At 34.0% G+C, this 18,322-nt stretch overlaps 1 protein-coding gene across 2 annotated transcripts in view; it reads right to left on the minus strand.

Moving 5' to 3' along the window:
- Positions 1-18,322, minus strand: part of LOC123714226 (rho GTPase-activating protein conundrum) — a 79,951-nt gene that overhangs the window by 44,818 nt on the left and 16,811 nt on the right. Inside the window, exon 1 of one of the 2 annotated variants that reach the window (XM_045668420.1) lies at positions 13,605-13,910. The exons of the other annotated variant lie outside the window; for it this stretch is intronic. Coding sequence (XP_045524376.1) covers positions 13,605-13,643 — 39 coding nt within the window. The 5' untranslated portion in view covers positions 13,644-13,910. Of the gene's footprint in view, positions 1-13,604; positions 13,911-18,322 lie in introns of those variants that run through there. 2 annotated transcript variants of the gene reach the window in all.

Below are 18,322 nucleotides of genomic sequence, written 5' to 3' on the forward strand. Positions count from 1 at the left end.
ATCAGATCATTGTGTGGTACGGAGCATTGTGCCGTTCACGCGCCCTTTACGGCCTAGCTTTGCGGGCTGTCGCCGTGTGTGGCACTATAAGTCAGCAGATTGGGACGGGATGCGGTCTTTTTTTGCGTCCTACCCTTGGGGGCCCATTTGCTTTTCGTTGAGTACTCCGGATGCCATCGCTGACTCTGTCGCTGATGTGGTCCTGCAGGGCATGGAACTTTTTATTCCATTCTCTGCGGTGCCGGTCGGTGGCAAGTCCCAGCCTTGGTTTAGGCGTTCGTGCAAAGAGGCTTTGCGCCGTAAGCGTGAATGCTTTAAAGCCTGGGCAGAAGCGGCGACATCCTGTGATGCGGCTATCGGCGAACGTAAAAAAGCATACAATTCAGCCTCTAGGTCCTTCAAACGGGAAATCGCTAAGGCAAAGTCAGAGCATATTGCCAGGTTTGGTGAGAAATTGGCCCACCTTCCTTCGGGAACTCGAGCCTTCTGGTCTCTTGCCAAAGCTGTCCAAGGTAATTTCTGTCAGCCCTCTATTCCACCACTGCATAGGGAGGATGACTCACTGGCCCATACTGCAAAAGAGAAGGCCGATCTTCTAGGCTGTCTCTTTGCGTCGAACTCAACTTTGGATGATCAGGGGAAGGAACCACCGACATTATTGCGGTGTGATACTACGATGCCTGAAGTTACATTCCGGCAACGTGCTATCCGTAAACATTTATTTTCCCTGGACATCCATAAGTCGAGCGGGCCTGATGGCATCCCCCCAATTGTGCTGCGTACTTGTGCTCCTGAGTTGGCTCCGGTCCTAACGCGCCTTTTCCGGTACCTGTACTCCATCAACACTGCTCCGAAGTGCTGGAAGACACCTTTGATACATCCGATCCCTAAAAAAGGCGATCGCTCTGATCCGTTCAACTATCGCCCAATCGCAATAACCTCCTTGTTCTCCAAAATAATGGAAACCATTATTAACGGCCAGCTCTTGAGGTAGCGAAAGCCTTCGATCGGGTGTGGCACAGAGCACTGCTCTCGAAGCTTCCAGCCTATGGGCTCCCCGAGAAAAGATGCAACTGGATTTCCAGCTTTCTCGCTGATCGGAGCATTAAGGTCGTCATCGACGGAGCATGCTCCGACCTTAAACCCGTCAATGCTGGTGTCCCACAAGGCTGTGTCCTATCCCCGACCCTGTTTATTCTGCATATTAATGATATGTTGCAACTTGGCAACCTTCATTGCTATGCGGACGACAGCACTGGGGATACCTTTTACACGGGCCGGGCAGGTATTTCTCGGGCTGTTGTTGATGAGTGCCGGAACAAACTTGTGTCTGAAGTCGAAACTCTTTTACGTGGAGTCTCGAACTGGGGTAGACTAAATCTAGTCCAATTTAACCCCAAGAAGACACAAGTATGCGCGTTTTCCGCAAAAAAAACTCCCTTTGTCGCTACTCCCCTCTTTGAAGGCACTCTCCTTAAAGCCTCAGCTAACATCGGAATATTGGGCGTTGACATATCGAATAACGTCCAGTTTCGCGGTCATTTGGAAGGGAAGGCTAAATTAGCCTCCAAAAAGCTTGGTGTGCTCAGCAAGGCGAGACGGTACTTGACTCCGGGCCACCGCTTGCAACTCTATAAAGCGCAAATTCGGCCCCACATGGAATACTGTTCTCACCTCTGGGCGGGAGCTCCCCAGTACCAGCTCCTTCCACTTGACCGTATTCAAAGAAGAGCGGTTCGAATCGTCGACGACCAATCACTTACCGTGCGGCTTGATCCCTTGGCGTTGCGTAGAGATATTGGGTCCCTCTGCATCTTCTACCGCATTTACCATGGGGAGTGTTCAGAAGAGTTGTTCGGTCTAATACCCGCAGCTGAGTTTCATTATCGGACGTCAAGGCAAAATACAAAATACCATCCGTATCACCTCGACGTCCGTCGTTCCACAACTGAGCGTTTTCTAAGGCAGTTTTTGCCGCGCACCACCACTATGTGGAACCAGCTGCCCACTGAAGTATTTCCGAACCAATTCGACTTAGGGTCCTTCAAGAAAAGAGCGTACCAATTCTTGAAAGGCCGGCAACGCACTTGCGAGCCTTCTGGCAATGTGAGTGTCCATGGGCGGCGGTATCGCTTCACATCAGGTGAGCCACTTGCCCGTTTGCCTGCTATTACATAAAAAAAAATGAATTCCATATTTTTCTAATTCCAAACAACCTCACATAGAAATGTAAATAAAGCACTAAATTCCATTATAATAATTTGCATATAAAGCCAATCCCTTCAAGGCGAATGTCAAGATTTCAAAGATATTTCCGTTTACGAGTTGATTCTAAATATTCATGAAGATGTTATTACATTAAAATTCTTACATTTAATTCGAAATTTGCTTAATAAATCATGGACATAATTTGAGTAAACACAATTTTACAATACTAAATCGTTTATTTATCACGATTACATATTAATTTATTTTTAACTGCAAAATAAATATAAAATATAATAAACTATTAAATAACTTACGTCATATTCATATATCTCAAATTTATATAAAGCAATACATAACAAACAATTATATGTATTATAGTAACTGTCAATGCTAGATACTCTTGCGCCATACCTACTTATTGTACGCGGCAAATAGAGTGAAACTCGTTAAGGTTCTATGTCGTAATGATTTATTTGCATGGCTTTTTGAAGCCACCATTTAAAGTGATTCTGAGTCAAATTCCACAGAACTTAAACCCCCTCTAATTTAATCAAAGAATTTAACAAAATTAAAATCGTTTTTAAAACCCACATCCGTTTTTAGTATGATATGATTGTGTTTCAATGTCAAAGTCAAAAATCATTTATTATATACAATTTAGGTAAAATACAATTATAGGTAACACAATTTACACAAAAGAAATATACATTAAATGCTTCTAATTTTACATTTACTGCCAGTTCTCAAATCAAGGGTGTACAACGGAAGAGAAGAACTGGCAATAAACTCTCCGCCACTCTTTTTCATCGCCAAGTTTTTTTGTATTACACAACGTTTGTAAGGAGCTGAAACCATTACACCATATTCCACATGACATCTGAAGTAATGAATAATAATAAAATAAATTAAAAACAAAGGTTTGTCTCCGATTGTCAAAGATCCTCTATCAGCTGTAGGCATGGTGAAATACGAGCACGCACTTACATTGTCGTGGGAATAACACGCAAATACGTAGTCGAAATAACTAACTAATATTACAATATAACTCTTGATTTATAATTCCAGCCAGATGAAAAAGATTTACAACGTATTACTTAAGATACATGTCGCAGCTAATTACTTTAATTAGCTGTTCAATTAACAGCCTAGCCTTTTAACTAAACAGCGCCGTTTAACTAACGGCCTTAAATATATTCAGAACATCTTTCAGGCCGCTAGTTAAACGGCACCGTTTTGTTAAACGGCTAGGCTAATAATTGAACGGCTAATTAAACTAGTTGGCTGCGACATATACATATAATCAATACATTCGATTTGCAACACGGTCGTACGTGCGTAAGCGCTTATTGTAACATGAACCGATAAGTCGAGTTCTGCCAAGCGTCACTTATTTCTTGTTGACGACCCTCACAACACAATAGGTACTTATGAGATCTATAAAATCTGACCGGCCGAAGTGTCAATTCAAAAGTGAACAAAATCCAACTCATGTTCATACGTTATGCAGTTGAACTGACAATTGACGTTTGGGAGATTGGTGATATGGAAAATCTCGGAGTTTTTGGTCATTGAATGTTTTGTCCTTATCTCTCACGTCGTTTTATTTAAAAGTGACAACAGTACTACGCTTATGATGCAGCATAAAATATACAGTTAATAACAATATGTACTATTACAATAGTTCTTCGTCTTTTGTATGGATAATACTAAATTCCCCACTTAACGGGTAAATGACAAATAATTTCGTAATTCAATAAGCTAAAATGGAAAGTAAGTACATCAATTACGATTATACAACTCATGTTCATATTCATAAAACGCTGATTCGTAAGAAGATTGTTACGTAAGCCCTTGTAATGCCATTTATCTGATACACCTGTTTCCCTACTTCCTGATTTAATCACTATAAATACTTTAACAATTTTGTTAGAAAATGTTACAATGTATACAGTCTGGGCAGAATCATCAATAGCGTCTCCCAATGTGGGGCCAATAGAAATAATGACAAATAAGGCAATAGAAATAAGGACAAATAAGGCAATAGGCAATTGGATAGTGAAGGGATTCGTTTTTTTTTAATAATTTGTAATTTCATTTTTTCATGTTTTAACGTTTACTTACTGTGTTTCGTTAATAATTTGGAAGTAATTTATTTATAAAAACTATCATTTAAGTTAATCTTAAATGAGCAATTCAATTTTAGATATTAAACACTGACCTATATCGAGAATTTTGAATCAACGAGTAAATTAGCGGCAGAACTATAACTTTGATCTTGTTTCATTTGGCGTTCATTTTTTTCTATAAACAGGGACCCCTACATCAGGCAGGTATGTGACCGAGTGGCTAAGCGGTAGAGGACTGTCGAAATATTTCCTAAAAAGGGACTTTGTTAACTTACAGACTACTCCGGAAATATCCTCATAATGTTTATGGGCGAGTCGGCGCTTCCATTTACGGGCTTTAAAATGAAGGCGGAGGGATACATATGTATATGTGTTTTTATTTATTTATTTAACAGAATAATATAATCCAAATCATGTGATATTTAAAAACCACTGTGGTTTTGTATTAATGTAACCATTGCAGTCTTGTTTGCGAGCGTGACAAATGCATATGTAAAATATTTCCTTAACTTTATATACATTAGTTAACATTGGGCTTTATAACTGCGGTGAGTCCATCTTTTAGCCACTAAATTTAGTTCGAGGGCGGCTCATAGCACGAATCTTGCGATAGATACGCGAAGTACGAGTATGTGTGTAAACTACTCGATTTGCCATACAATGCGACAGTTCTTTTTGTTTGCTAAACTTATAATTTCACTCATTTTTATCATTTTTTCTATGCTAGCAATAAAGGCAAACAGGAGTTCTACTAAAAACAAACACGGAAGTCGAATAAAAAAGTGGTCGCGGCATTAGAAAATGGCCCCATCGACCCACCGAAAGTGAAATGAACATGACGCAAGACAATTATTTTTGATTTTGTAACAAAACAAACGGTGTAGAACAAATATTGTTACTAATTGAATCTAGACACTAATTAGCCTGACTTCACACTTGATACGTAATGTAATTAGTTTATCTGATTACGCCCCTTATATAATACGTCAGGCCTGCTTGATCATTAATGTCGTTTTATTACTACATAATATGCCATATGGATGGAGATTCGAGGCTCATGAAACCTGTGCCGTTACTCCAAATTGAAAATAATATTTTCGTAATAGTTCTTGGTGTGAATTTTACAAGTTGTAGAGTGCCAACGCTGGTCTTAAATGGTTTATCAAAATTAATGAAACGTGCAGAAATATCTTTGCCTCGTGTTCTACTTACTACTAAAAGAAGAAAATTCTGTATCTGTATCATTTCCGTTAAATGGGCATTTAGAAACAAAAATCAAAGTCGTAATTCGAACTCACGACCTCCGATTTAAAGCCGCATGAGCTTCAAAAAACAATCTATAATCATTTCTTTTTTATTACTGTTTTTTGTTAGTTGCCTGCAAGGAAACGCTTAATAATGTAATGCCCGTTTCTTACACTGAGTAATAATTGTATTATTGTAAATATGCAATAAAGTGTAAACACATTGTGCAACAATACATTAGATATTAAGTTAGTGTATGGATAATTTTATGGTTTAAGACAATTATGCATTAAGAACAGTTAGCAGCTTTAGAACACAATGTGTCGATAAGATTCTCAATCTGAATTACTCAAATGGCTATTTACGACTCGTAATACATACGAGTCGAACACTTTCAAAAATAATGTTTATGAAATTCGATTCGGCTATGGAGCTCTATATTATATCCGGTTTAGATAAGAAAATGGTAAAGACCGGCGACCTTTACCGATATTTATTTTTTAGTCTTTACATTTTACGTCACCTGCTTCCATAGAAAAAAGTATGGGCAGTTACCTGTTCTCTTATACGGTGCATCTGCGGTCTGTAATATATCCGAAAGGAACTGCATCCGTACTAAATATGTATGTATCTCGTACTCGTATATACTCGTATACGCCATGTGCGTACACTTGGAGTACCGGCTTCGGCAAATAATCCTCACCATTGGAAAAGATACAAAAATAAGGGCAGTTTGCGACTTTTCCGCAAAAAGAAGAGTATCGGAATACTGGTGTGGACAAATCGAATGACGTTCAGTGTCACGATCATTTGGAAGGAAAGGCTAAAGTAGCCTCTAAGAAGTTAGTGTACTCAGCAAGGAGTTTTTCACTCCGGACCACCGCATTCATCTCTATAAACCGCGAATTCAGAATCACAAAGAGTACTGTTCTCACCTCTCTATGTAGAACGCTGCCCACTGAAGTATTTCCGAACCTCTATCAAGAAAAGACCGTAACAACTCTTAAAAGGCCAGCAACGCGAGCCTTCTGGCATGGCGTATGCATGTTATTAATAATTTCTTGTTGCTTACTATAAGACATGGTAATATTAAAATTATATATAAAAGTGTATTTTGTAATAAATTGCGTAATATCGTCATTTATCTTAATCTTAAAAATTTATAAATTGACCAACAGAATAGAAACGCAGTTTCTCTTTGACGTAATCCTAATATTAATGCAGAAGTGGGTTTTGTTTGTTTGTTAGGGAATTACGCGTAAACCCATATTGATAAATTTTAGAATAAAGATTCGATAATTGGATAATTACAATTAGTATATATGTCACATTTAACGCGTTGAATTACAAGTTGTTGCGAGGTGTATCCGCATTAGTTAACCGTTTCTATACTTAGACTACTAATAAAAGAAGATTTTTATAATTAACGAAATTTACGAGACGAATCAGTACAAAAAAAACTATTGCGTCATTCACTATACTAGTTTTTACTTTGGTACTACGACTTTAAATACGTCTTTTTCTACAATTCATGAATACGTCATTAGACAAAACAATCAGATACAACGTAAAGTTATGTGAATCTATATACATATATAATATATATATCCCGCGTGGAAGGACGGAAGTTATTGTTTTGTTTATTGGAGGTTCTTATGAAAGAAAAAATTAGGGAAGTTGAGAGACGTATTAGAAAACTTAACGACTATTAATTTTACACAACTGTCAATTGTTTGAAATAGCTGTCAGCGATTGACTGAATGAGAAAGCAAAAATCGTTTAACACGTTTTTGGATAACATTATATTTTACTTAGGCTACCCTTATTAGTACACATATGGAACATTTTGCTTTGCAACCCCATAGAGACTGTTCGATATTTCGGAATAAAACCTGTGTGAATAAAAACTATTTTGTTTCCTTTTTTATATTTCTCTATCCATAAAATCCTTCCTCGGAGTTCAAGGGATAAATTCAAAAAATACCAAATTGTCCAGCGGTATCGTGTTTTGCGCTTACCAACATATTTTGCGATTCATTTTTATTTATGTAGATAAAAAATAAATCAATCAATCAATGGTGCTACAACCTTTTTTAGGTCGGGGCCTCAGATTTCTGTATCTGTTTCATGATCATTTGTTAATCTATCAGGCAAGTAGGTGATCAGTCTTATGTGCCTGACGCACGGTCTTCGGTCCTCACGATGTTTTCCTTCACCGTTCGAGCTAATGTTAAATGCGGACATAGAAAGAAAATCCATTGGTGCACAGCCGGAAATCGAACCTACCACCTCAAAGATGAGGAATTCAATATTCATAGTTTAGGAAGTCTGTCAAGTAAGCAAGTACTGTTATAAATTCCTGTTTATCTATCAGAAAAGTTATCTTTGTTATTAGCTAAAGTTGACACTTTGTTTGCAGATGGCCAAAGGAGTTTAAGGTTTTGACATCCTATATTATCAAACCGTAATGCCAAAACACCTCTCTGCATAATTTCAGGCTCTATCGTGTTTGCTAACACTTTTATTAGGTCTTATCGCGAGCCTACAAATTGAGCAACCTTCAAAAATTTTGTTCAACAAATGCCACTAAAAATATTCTGGTGAAATGGGGTCAGTACTAATCCATAAGCACATATCAAAAATCTCGTTTGTAATATTTGTGTAAACATTATTTTATCGGTTCATACTAATTACGCTGGATATCGCGTTCACTATACTATTAAACATATATATATATATACCAAATATTGTAATGATTTATATTGCATTTATGTATATTAATACAGACATGAAATATGTGTGACGATTATATACAAAAACTACAAGGACAAATCAAGCCATCAAATATTTTGTTTGTCAATGTAATCTGTTTTGACTTTGTATATTGTGTAAGTCAAGTCTTTATTTTGATATGTAGGTATACACATATGTGTAGCTGTAAGAAAACTTATAAATAAATCAATTGTAAATTGATGTCAAATATACTTATTATTATTTAATTAAGTACAAATTCGATATCATTTAAAAACACAAGATTTATCTCTACTTTCACTGTTTAATTTGGAGTTAATTTTAATTAAATCGATCTAGTTCATGGTTCATTATGCAATTAAATAAAAATACCAGTAACCGTCAAAGTAAAGTTAACCTTTGTATTTTTCATCTAGAATTCCCTTTCAGTTATCATGACTTATTCGTGTAATGATAACGTGAGTGTCTAACTAAAGTTTCGTTCGATTTCAAAGAGGACTCGTGTTGCAAGTGTCTAGAGTCGTAGTTAGGCAATCATCAATCAATCATTCGCACCCCTGGTCCTATTGAAATAAAAATTTATTTATTAATTATATTTTTGCCTTTAGGATATTTTATCAACCGTGATGTCGTAAGATCGATCTCCCACTGTGCACCAATGGACTTTACTGGACGGTACTGGAAAGCATCGTGATTAAACCAGCTTTAGACCTAAAAATAGAGAGCTTGTGTCAGATAAGAAGCCTAAACACCTACTTTCCGGTTTAAAAATTATCACGACATAATCAGGTTATTGCAGTTTAGTTGTATTTGTACATAATTAAAAGAAGCATCACTAAAAGGATTATCCTTTATGACGAACGAAGGATATTGTAAAACCTGATTCACGCTGACATCACACCGACATTCTTACAATACTAATCCGGTTATAATTCACCGAGAGAAAGGTCTCCAAATGTATAGAAAAATGCAAGAGCATTATCTTATCATGAGACAAGAATGTCTAACCTAAGATGAAATAAAACAATAGCGTCCGACATTCGACTCCGCTATGAGATGTAGTATAAGTTCGCGAATTTCAAAGTTATTTCTTCAAATACATCGTTTAGTTTATAAAAAAATAGTTAGTAAATAGTATATAGTAAATAGAAAATAGTAAACAAAAACTAAACACATTGCGTCATGAAGTCAGCAGGACGACGAAAAAGCAACTTTTATACTAATTATGTAAATTACAACCAAATGCTAATTGCGCAAATAGACCAAACTATATAATATGTATTAAAACAATCCAGTTAAAGTTTTTTTTTTATGAAATAGGGGGCAAACAGGCAGAAGGCTCGTACGTTGCCGGCCTTTCAAGAATTGGTACGCTCTTTTCTTGAAGGACCCTAAGTCAAATAGGTTCCAAATTATTAATTTAATTTTAAATGTCAAACTTAAATCAATATTTCTATGACAGTAAATTATTATTATTTTTATTATTACTACGTAGGTTAAGAAAATTGTAAATAATGTATATTTGATTGTTATGATTTATATTAAATACATTATATGATAAATATCGTCGTGAAGTTGTGGTCCATCTCCTCCCTGGGATTTCAATTTTAGGCCAAATTATGCAATGGTTTATTGCTTGATTCATACTTTATCAGAACCATATTATTTATCACCGTTTTGAAAATAAACATGAACCGAAAATCATTGTTAAGATTACTAGATTGTTTAAGTCCTTGTGATAATACGTGCGTCATGTTTTTTACATACAGTTTTTATCTTGTATCATGTGATTCTTCTTTCCATGATCTTAGATAGGAAATTACTACAAATGCTGTGTTATTTACGGCTAGCTGTTTCGAATCGATCTAGAACTGAAATATTATTTAATTCAACTTGAGAACCAATCAAGCAGAGGGAATATGTCAAAACAATTTTTTTCGTTTTTGAGAGATTCTTATATTGTAACATCTCCATTGATATTATCAAGAACGAAGATCTATCATGTTATATAGTAATCGCTACGGTATCTCAATATTAGAAGAATAATTGTATTCATTACAGACAAACACAAAACAAAACATCAAATCTAGAAAAGATTTAGAGACTTTATAATAATACTGTATAACAATTAGTTGATAATAGTCTTAGAACATTATTTTTGTTTTATTTCTTAGAAACCTCTCAACATAAAATACCTATAACTTAAAGTATTTGCTTAATTTTTTTTATTACATAATCAAAGAAATTTTCAAAATTAGGCTTCGTAGTTAGTCATATTTACAAAGTACCCCTGTTCCAGTGTCGCTTCCGCGCATCAGTCGAAAGATAAAAAGAGAAAACTTTTATCTCCAACTAATTTCAAAGAAACAATTAAGTCTTTTTTATAAACGTCGACTTCAAGCAATAAATCTGGCATTAAAATCCACACAAACCCAAACAAGCCTTATGTTTACGCAGCAAAAAACCATATAATGTACATATACTTTATACTATAACAGCACTTATTACATAAAACAATAAAGCTATTTTATCGTATGTTATAACTGCGATAGCCTCTATCCTAAGTTCAAGGTGACATGCGATGCCAGGATCATATAATGTAATATAGATGCCTTCTACGGCCTTCTAATGCGTCGATGTAATACTGGACAGATTGCGTCTAGGAAGGAAAGTAATCTATATAGTAGTCGTGTGTTTAGAACAGAAAATAGTGGCTGTTTCCTTTTTTCTGGTAACTTGAAATTTTAACCAACATAATGTAGTGTAGTGCCCATTTATAGATAATACTTCAAGTTTCGTTTTTCGCATGTATGCGTTAATTTGCGCTATTTGAGCACGAAAGGCCTAAGGCACTCGGCCTCGTTAATAACTTGCGTGACATTTTTTTATCAAACATTTTTGATTTCTAAATTAATTTTCAAATATTTAGAGGATAGCGTAGACTGTATAGTTTATACCACCTATTTAAATAAAAATAGACATTTCCAAAGTCTACGGTAGAGATTCTTAAACGTATCAAGAAATGAAGTCAAATCGTGTATTTCAATAAGGATAAATTTCAAGATTTAAAAGTCAAAATTACAAGTTAAATATATTTTAAAAAAATACTATAGTTGCCCATGCAAAACTTAGTTTCATATGAAGAATAATTGGCAAGAAACTCCATACTTACTTTTTTAAAATAGTTTTACAATATTTTTTATACATTGATTTGATAATTACATGTGAAGACCAGAGAAAAACAAACTACTATACTAAAATAAATAACTTTAGTCAAATATTCTTGGTGAAATACTTCAACAACATGACAGATTAATACTGACCTACAAATATATAATGTATATCGCACGATGGCCTAAGGTTTATTAGAGAATTAAGCTTAATTCTTTTAGTGCGTGCCGAAAGATTAAATGCCTTAAAAAAATGGACAATCAGTTAAAGTGACAGGAGAAAATCAGATGATTAATGTAGCGATTTGCCGCCGAGGTTGCACGCAATAAAACTCAGTATATGGGTAAGTGGGCCAAATCCTCGAGCAAAAGAAAGCCGACAATTTCGTCTTTATTTCGCCAATTGACTTATGCATTACACTGCGGTGTCATCTGTAACTCATACTTAAATTCAAGTTCATCGGGTACTTTTATTGCATGCAACTTTTACACTCCTATCCGAAAGCCTACTACTTCGTTATCTGAGGGTCCCATTCAGACACGAGGCTGATGGATAAGTCCGGCTTCTGTACGTGCAAAATTAAATGGATTTTAACATACAAAGTCGTAAGTCAGGCTGAGACTCATTTATAAATCTAACTAACACTAAATCATTTAATACCAGTGTTATAAGACTGATTTATTTAATTCTTCTACTGCCATAAAATGATGAAGCCCTATCGTTCTTGTATCAAAGAAGCGAATTGCAATCACAATATCGCCCAGCAACTGTAAAACCCATCCAAAAATGTAATGATTACTTCCCTATTTTTATTAAGACGTCATTATATTCACGAATAAGGAAACTTAATGTATGAAAATTATTATAGCATTCGATGATTCATGTTATTAAACATAATAAAACTTACAAAGAAGCTGTATGACGAGAACAGCGAGGTTAATAAAAAACGTCAAAAAGGAATTCTTTAAAAAAGTTTTGTCAAGATATAGTAATAACTGGATGCTTTTATATATAATATAAAGTATATAGATAAGTCTAAATCGCAACATATTTTAAATAATCTTAAGCATACTATGTATGTAAATGTCGTAAGATTTATTACATAATCTTAAACGGAGCAAAGCGTTTTAAGCTGTATTTACCTCTAATAGTATAAAGAATGCAATAATTTTACTAATTCCAATCGTTACAATTAAGTGTAAACCAGAAGAAAGACATGTCTGTTATAAATATTTCCTAATTGATATCATATCTTATATTGACACAATATTTTGTTACGTTTAGAAACCAGTTATAAATCAGTTAAAAGTTTACTCCAACGATGAATTACAAGGTAATAATTGTATAAATTTACAAAGGCACTAGACTAATGTATTGCCTGCGGTGTATTTGAAATATTTTTATGAGACCGCATTTAATACATCGTCAACTAATTATGATTAACTACACAAACCACATTTATACATTAATATTGAAGTCGACATTGAAATGGAAATCACAAATTAAGATTGAATGTTAAGAAAAACGTCGCAACCAATGATGCATGCAAAATACGATGAACGTTACACAAAATTCACTTTCCAGTTTGCACGGTTTTCAATTAAAATTCTATCGCTTTATCGCAGGTAAACAATACTAAACTTGAACAAAATATAAAATTACTAACCACAAGAATGAGCTATCGATACCAAACATTGCGAGACTAGCTGACGTTTTTAACCTATAATACCACTGTAGTTTTTTTAAATAACTTTCCGGCGTATGGCGGGAATCAATTTTTTTTTTACTTGAGCATCATACTAGTTATGTTTACTCTAAACTTGTGAATTTTTATCCTTTTAGTAACTGGTTTACCTTCGGATTAATACGACTAACTTGATGACATCAGTAGCTTGACATCGAGTGAGATTAAATACACTTACGTTAACATCGTCAAATCTGATTATACACAAATCATTGAACATCAAGTTCGGTGAATATATGTTATCTTATCTATTTCATACGCTATTTATTGTCAATTAAAAAGGAATATCGTGTTTATTAAATACCTATTAACAAAACTTCTGATGCGCAATTTAAGAATGAAATATATAAAATACCGACCAACTTCAACATCTGGGATTCCAGTTTAGCGGAGGACATTAAATTGCTTGCTTAAATTAGTTCTGATTTGAACATTAAGTTAAATGTTCACAACACAAGCACACACTCACTTTCGTCAAACTTCAAACCACACAAGTCAGTTTTATTTTATCGCTACTCGTCCGTTTGGTTGCGGATATTTACAAATACCAGCCGTATGCACTGTCACAACATGTGATTCGGTTTTCAATATTTATCAATCAACTTTATTGAGATAATAAACGCGAAAGTTTAAGTGGATAATGAATGACACACACTATCATTACAACAGCCGGCGCGACACTGAAATGAATGAAATGTCGGCAGTCGGATGGCGGCAGGTGGTAGTGTGACCATTTGTAAGATAAAGAATCTGCCAAATACATAATACATAAAATTTGAAACACTTTAATTAAAATAATATTATAGAAATCTGAAATAGTGTCAGATTTTGATACATACACTTTTATGAAATGTATTCTTATTTTTATTTAACTGATAACGATTAAAAGATTAAATGTTTCTGTTAAAAAGTAACTTTTTGATAAGTGCAGTATCAATTGAATCTTTGCTTTAAAATAGTTAAACTAACGCGATTAACAATCATGACATTTGTTTTATACTGAAGTTCTTCAAAAAAACATAAAACAAATGCAGCTATTTAAATTTGACTCAATCTGCACATATTTAACCACAATAGTTCCAAAACAAAACGACCTGCTCTTAAGTGGTCACACTAACTGTCAGCGACAAAGCCACTTGGGGTCTTGCTGTGAGACTCGGTAAACAAATACATTGGAATTGGAGATCCAAGTTTAGCAACGGCTTGTCCTTTTCGAAAACTTTATACATATCTGTTTCTTGCTATATAACTATGAGTAAGAAAAATTATGATTATTTAGATTATCATACAATTTACAAGTTCGTTAATTTCTTAGTTTAGCAAAGGAAACTAGGTTTTCGACTCTCGTATTTAACTTATATTAAACCAAAATTACAATTATCCCCGATAAAATTAGGCGATTAGAACATCTATTCGTCAAAGTAAGATTTAACATTAATAATAATAATCTAGTGGCGCTAAAAGTAGAACCCTAAATGGGTCTTGGCCTAAGATTGCATCCGTTTCTTCCATCATTTCTATTTTAACATACCTATTCGTATATTCATATAACATTTCAATTCAAAGTAGGAACATTAAGTATTCTTGTATTAACTTGTGTTATTCATACCTTACCCATTTTTATCGTATTTCCCGCAATGATATGGAAGATATTTACAACAATGAACTCTTGCTCTAGTTAAAATACAATATTACGAAATTTCGCTTATGACAAATACGCAATAACACTTGAATTAACAAATGAATCATAAACCATTTAATAAAATATATAGGTTTTTAATACATGGTTATAAAATTTACACTATTATATAAACGTTATCTAATATAACAAATGGTAATAGTGAGTAGAATTGATTAAGAATTACATTAATTTAATGTAAAATTAATTAAAATCTTTATTTTTACATAAATATAACAATTAATTATTAGTACCATGGAGTAAACTCGTATTACGTCTTCATAGACATAAAATGCTGAATACCCAAGATACTTTATATTTTTAACCTTTGATAAAACCAAAGAGGTTATAAATTCAACGAGTAATTTCTTGTTTAATAAAATGGTAATTGGTATGTTTTAATCAAAAACCGTACCGTAGACATCCATAGTATCTTTAAAATCAAGTATGTTAACGCATTTAAAGAAGCCACGCTATTAGTTAGTATAGGAAAACTGATAAAGGAAGTTAAACTTGAGACTTCCTCTGCATTTCCGTTTCCCGCCAATGATTGATAGAAAGCTGCATCTCTCATTCCTTATATAGGCCGAACCATGAGAAAATAAGCAGAAAAACATGTGAAACTACAGCTATATTTAGATGGGTAGTCAACGGGCGAGTTTCTTAAACTTAAATATCAATCGCTCCAATCGCTACAATACGTGAATCAGTATCGGGCTGGTTATCCATATAAAAAGTATGCCATACTTTCCGTAGACTACGTTTTCTAATAAGGTTGAACAACTCATTATTATTATATAGTCTATATAACATTAATAATATACATATGGATAAGTCTGTGACAACATTTGCGAGTGGGTAAATTTTCTATTGTTGCATTCGCTTTATCTGTGCAAAACGACATTCTGTTTTTATTCTTAATTCAAATTATTATCGCTTCCGTCTTTGTTATATTATAGAATATTTAAAAAATAAGCAAGCTTGTCATTTCATCGTTATATTGGGATGCTATATCATTAAAAATATAACAAAACAAAAACAGTTTTAACGATCAGGATCCAATTTATAAAATCATTAAAGAAAATAGGCTTCAAATGAACTAGTTCCTTTAGGCTCCACGCAATCATAATGATTTCTGAGAAATCAACAAATGCAAAGTAAAAACTGAAGTCATCTTAGTTCATTGATCGTTGGAACAAATCGACTGACCACACGGAACTATGGATTAAAATATAATTGGTTTAAAGCATTTGCATCATGTTAGTAGAGGAGAGATAGCAATTCCTTTTTAAAAATATTCAAATGAAGGCAAGTCACTTCAAAAATAAAGACTATTTATTCTTTGACTTAAACGGGTGCGGGATAAGTAGTAAATAAAAAAAAACATTTTTTTTAAAGTTAATTATTTAGAAAAAGTAGTTAGTTGGCTTAAAAGTTACGGATCATAAAATATAGGTACCTAAAGTGTTTAGTTATATTTATCAGAAGAACATTTGTTTTATGTAGCTGGTGATGATTTCAAATAAGAATGAAACTCTTTGCATGTTTTTTTCGTAATCTGCTGCTCTAACTTTCGCTCGGTTTCTGAAAACGGGACAATTTTGCGTCCCACAGACACCAAGACGTGATTGGAAAAAGGGACGTACAAAACGGGACCTCTGGTCACGTTATTCATAAACCACTAAAGATGGCAGACACGTTTGGCATCTGGTCCACTGATATTAGGATTATAGATAATTCTTAATTAATTTTTTGGATCTTTATTATATCTTTATTGAGAAAAACTACAACCAACTTTCATACAAAAATCTCGAGATCGGTATCGCCGTCACTGTTAGCAGTTCCAGAGTAATGTTATAGGAGTTTAAGGCTATGTTGCCTTTGGAAACGTACATTTTGCTACTGTAGTTTCGTTGGTAATCAACTAAAAAAGATTTTACTTATAAAATTTGGTAAGCTGAGGCTGTAGTACAATTTATTTTATTGAAATCCACCAATGATAACGAACGTATTTATTACCTTTATTAGTACCGCAGTTTCCTGAATTTGAAATATATTAAATATAACATGGGTAGAGCAGGACCGCTGCCGTCATTCAAACAAGTTATATTCTTGAAAATTTGATTATATTAACATTATTTTTTATAGAACGGCAAACTGATGATACGGTGATACCGCCCATGGACAAAAATTGTTAAAGAATAATAATATAAAAGTACAGTTTAAAATTGTGTAACAAAATTAACGACAAATTTTACACGCACTCTTTACTGGAGGACCAGACCTAACCCTGAAAATGACCTCAGTTGAAGTCAATGCACTCAACTCGTCCCTCGTACACGTTTCACAAAAAATAAACTCCGCTTAATCAGCTATCTCCATTTGTATGAGTAATCGTAACAGGATTGTTTCTTTTTGATGTTGAATATTTCTTTATGTAAGGAAACTTAGAAATGTTTCTCAGGGAGTGGTATCACAGTATAGTGATCTGTGATAGCCATACCGTTCTATAGGAATCATCTTTTTTATGAAAAATAAATCAATGACTAAGTATAAATATAAGAAAACACACATGAATTGTTACCGAGGAATCCAACACGACACATTCTACGATAACACTAAGTACTGGAAGACATTTGTAGACTCTTTTAACGTTTAAATAAAAATAATTATAGTTTAAAATCCATTCTTATTGTCGTGACGTGAAAGACTGTTCCTCCCACTGCCCATCTTCTAATATTATAAACAGTATAGATTTGCTGAGTTTTTAAGTAAATTTCTAAAAATGTACAGGGCTCGGTCAGTAATCACTAAGCCACTAGAATGTATATAATTCGATTCCCTCTACAATATTCATTATAGATATAACTACTGTCGTCTTTTACAATAATTGACAAAACATTTTGGACTTTAACTTTACTGTTTAACCAAAATTAAACAATTAAGTATAAGTGTTTTTACGGTTTCCGTCAAACAGTAACAATGCTGTTGACATCTGCGATTTCCTCCCATTCAGAGCTTCCTTTAATTGTTTGCGTGCCTTGACACCTCTGAAAATTTGCTCAGAATAATGTTAATGGCTTTAAAAGGAAACGGGCTGTCGGTTTAACGATTAAAAACAAATACTGAGAAGAATTGGCGCATTACAATTCCAGTTGTTAATCTATATCGAGACTGGCCACGCTAATGAAATTATTTTGCAGAGATATGCACCTGTGATACCATAACTGTAGTAACCCAATGAGTCGGTTGCTTCCAACATTTCGAAATCAGGACATGATCGACACCTTCACGTGCTTATCCGTCGCTTTAGGCTTTAAAATTAAACATTTTGATACAAACAAAAAGTATACTCTTTATCTGAAGACTTATATTTATTTAAAGATTACAAAGGCCCTA

Source organism: Pieris brassicae, chromosome 9 (genome assembly GCF_905147105.1).
Source record: "Pieris brassicae chromosome 9, ilPieBrab1.1, whole genome shotgun sequence".
Lineage (NCBI taxonomy): Eukaryota > Metazoa > Arthropoda > Insecta > Lepidoptera > Pieridae > Pieris > Pieris brassicae.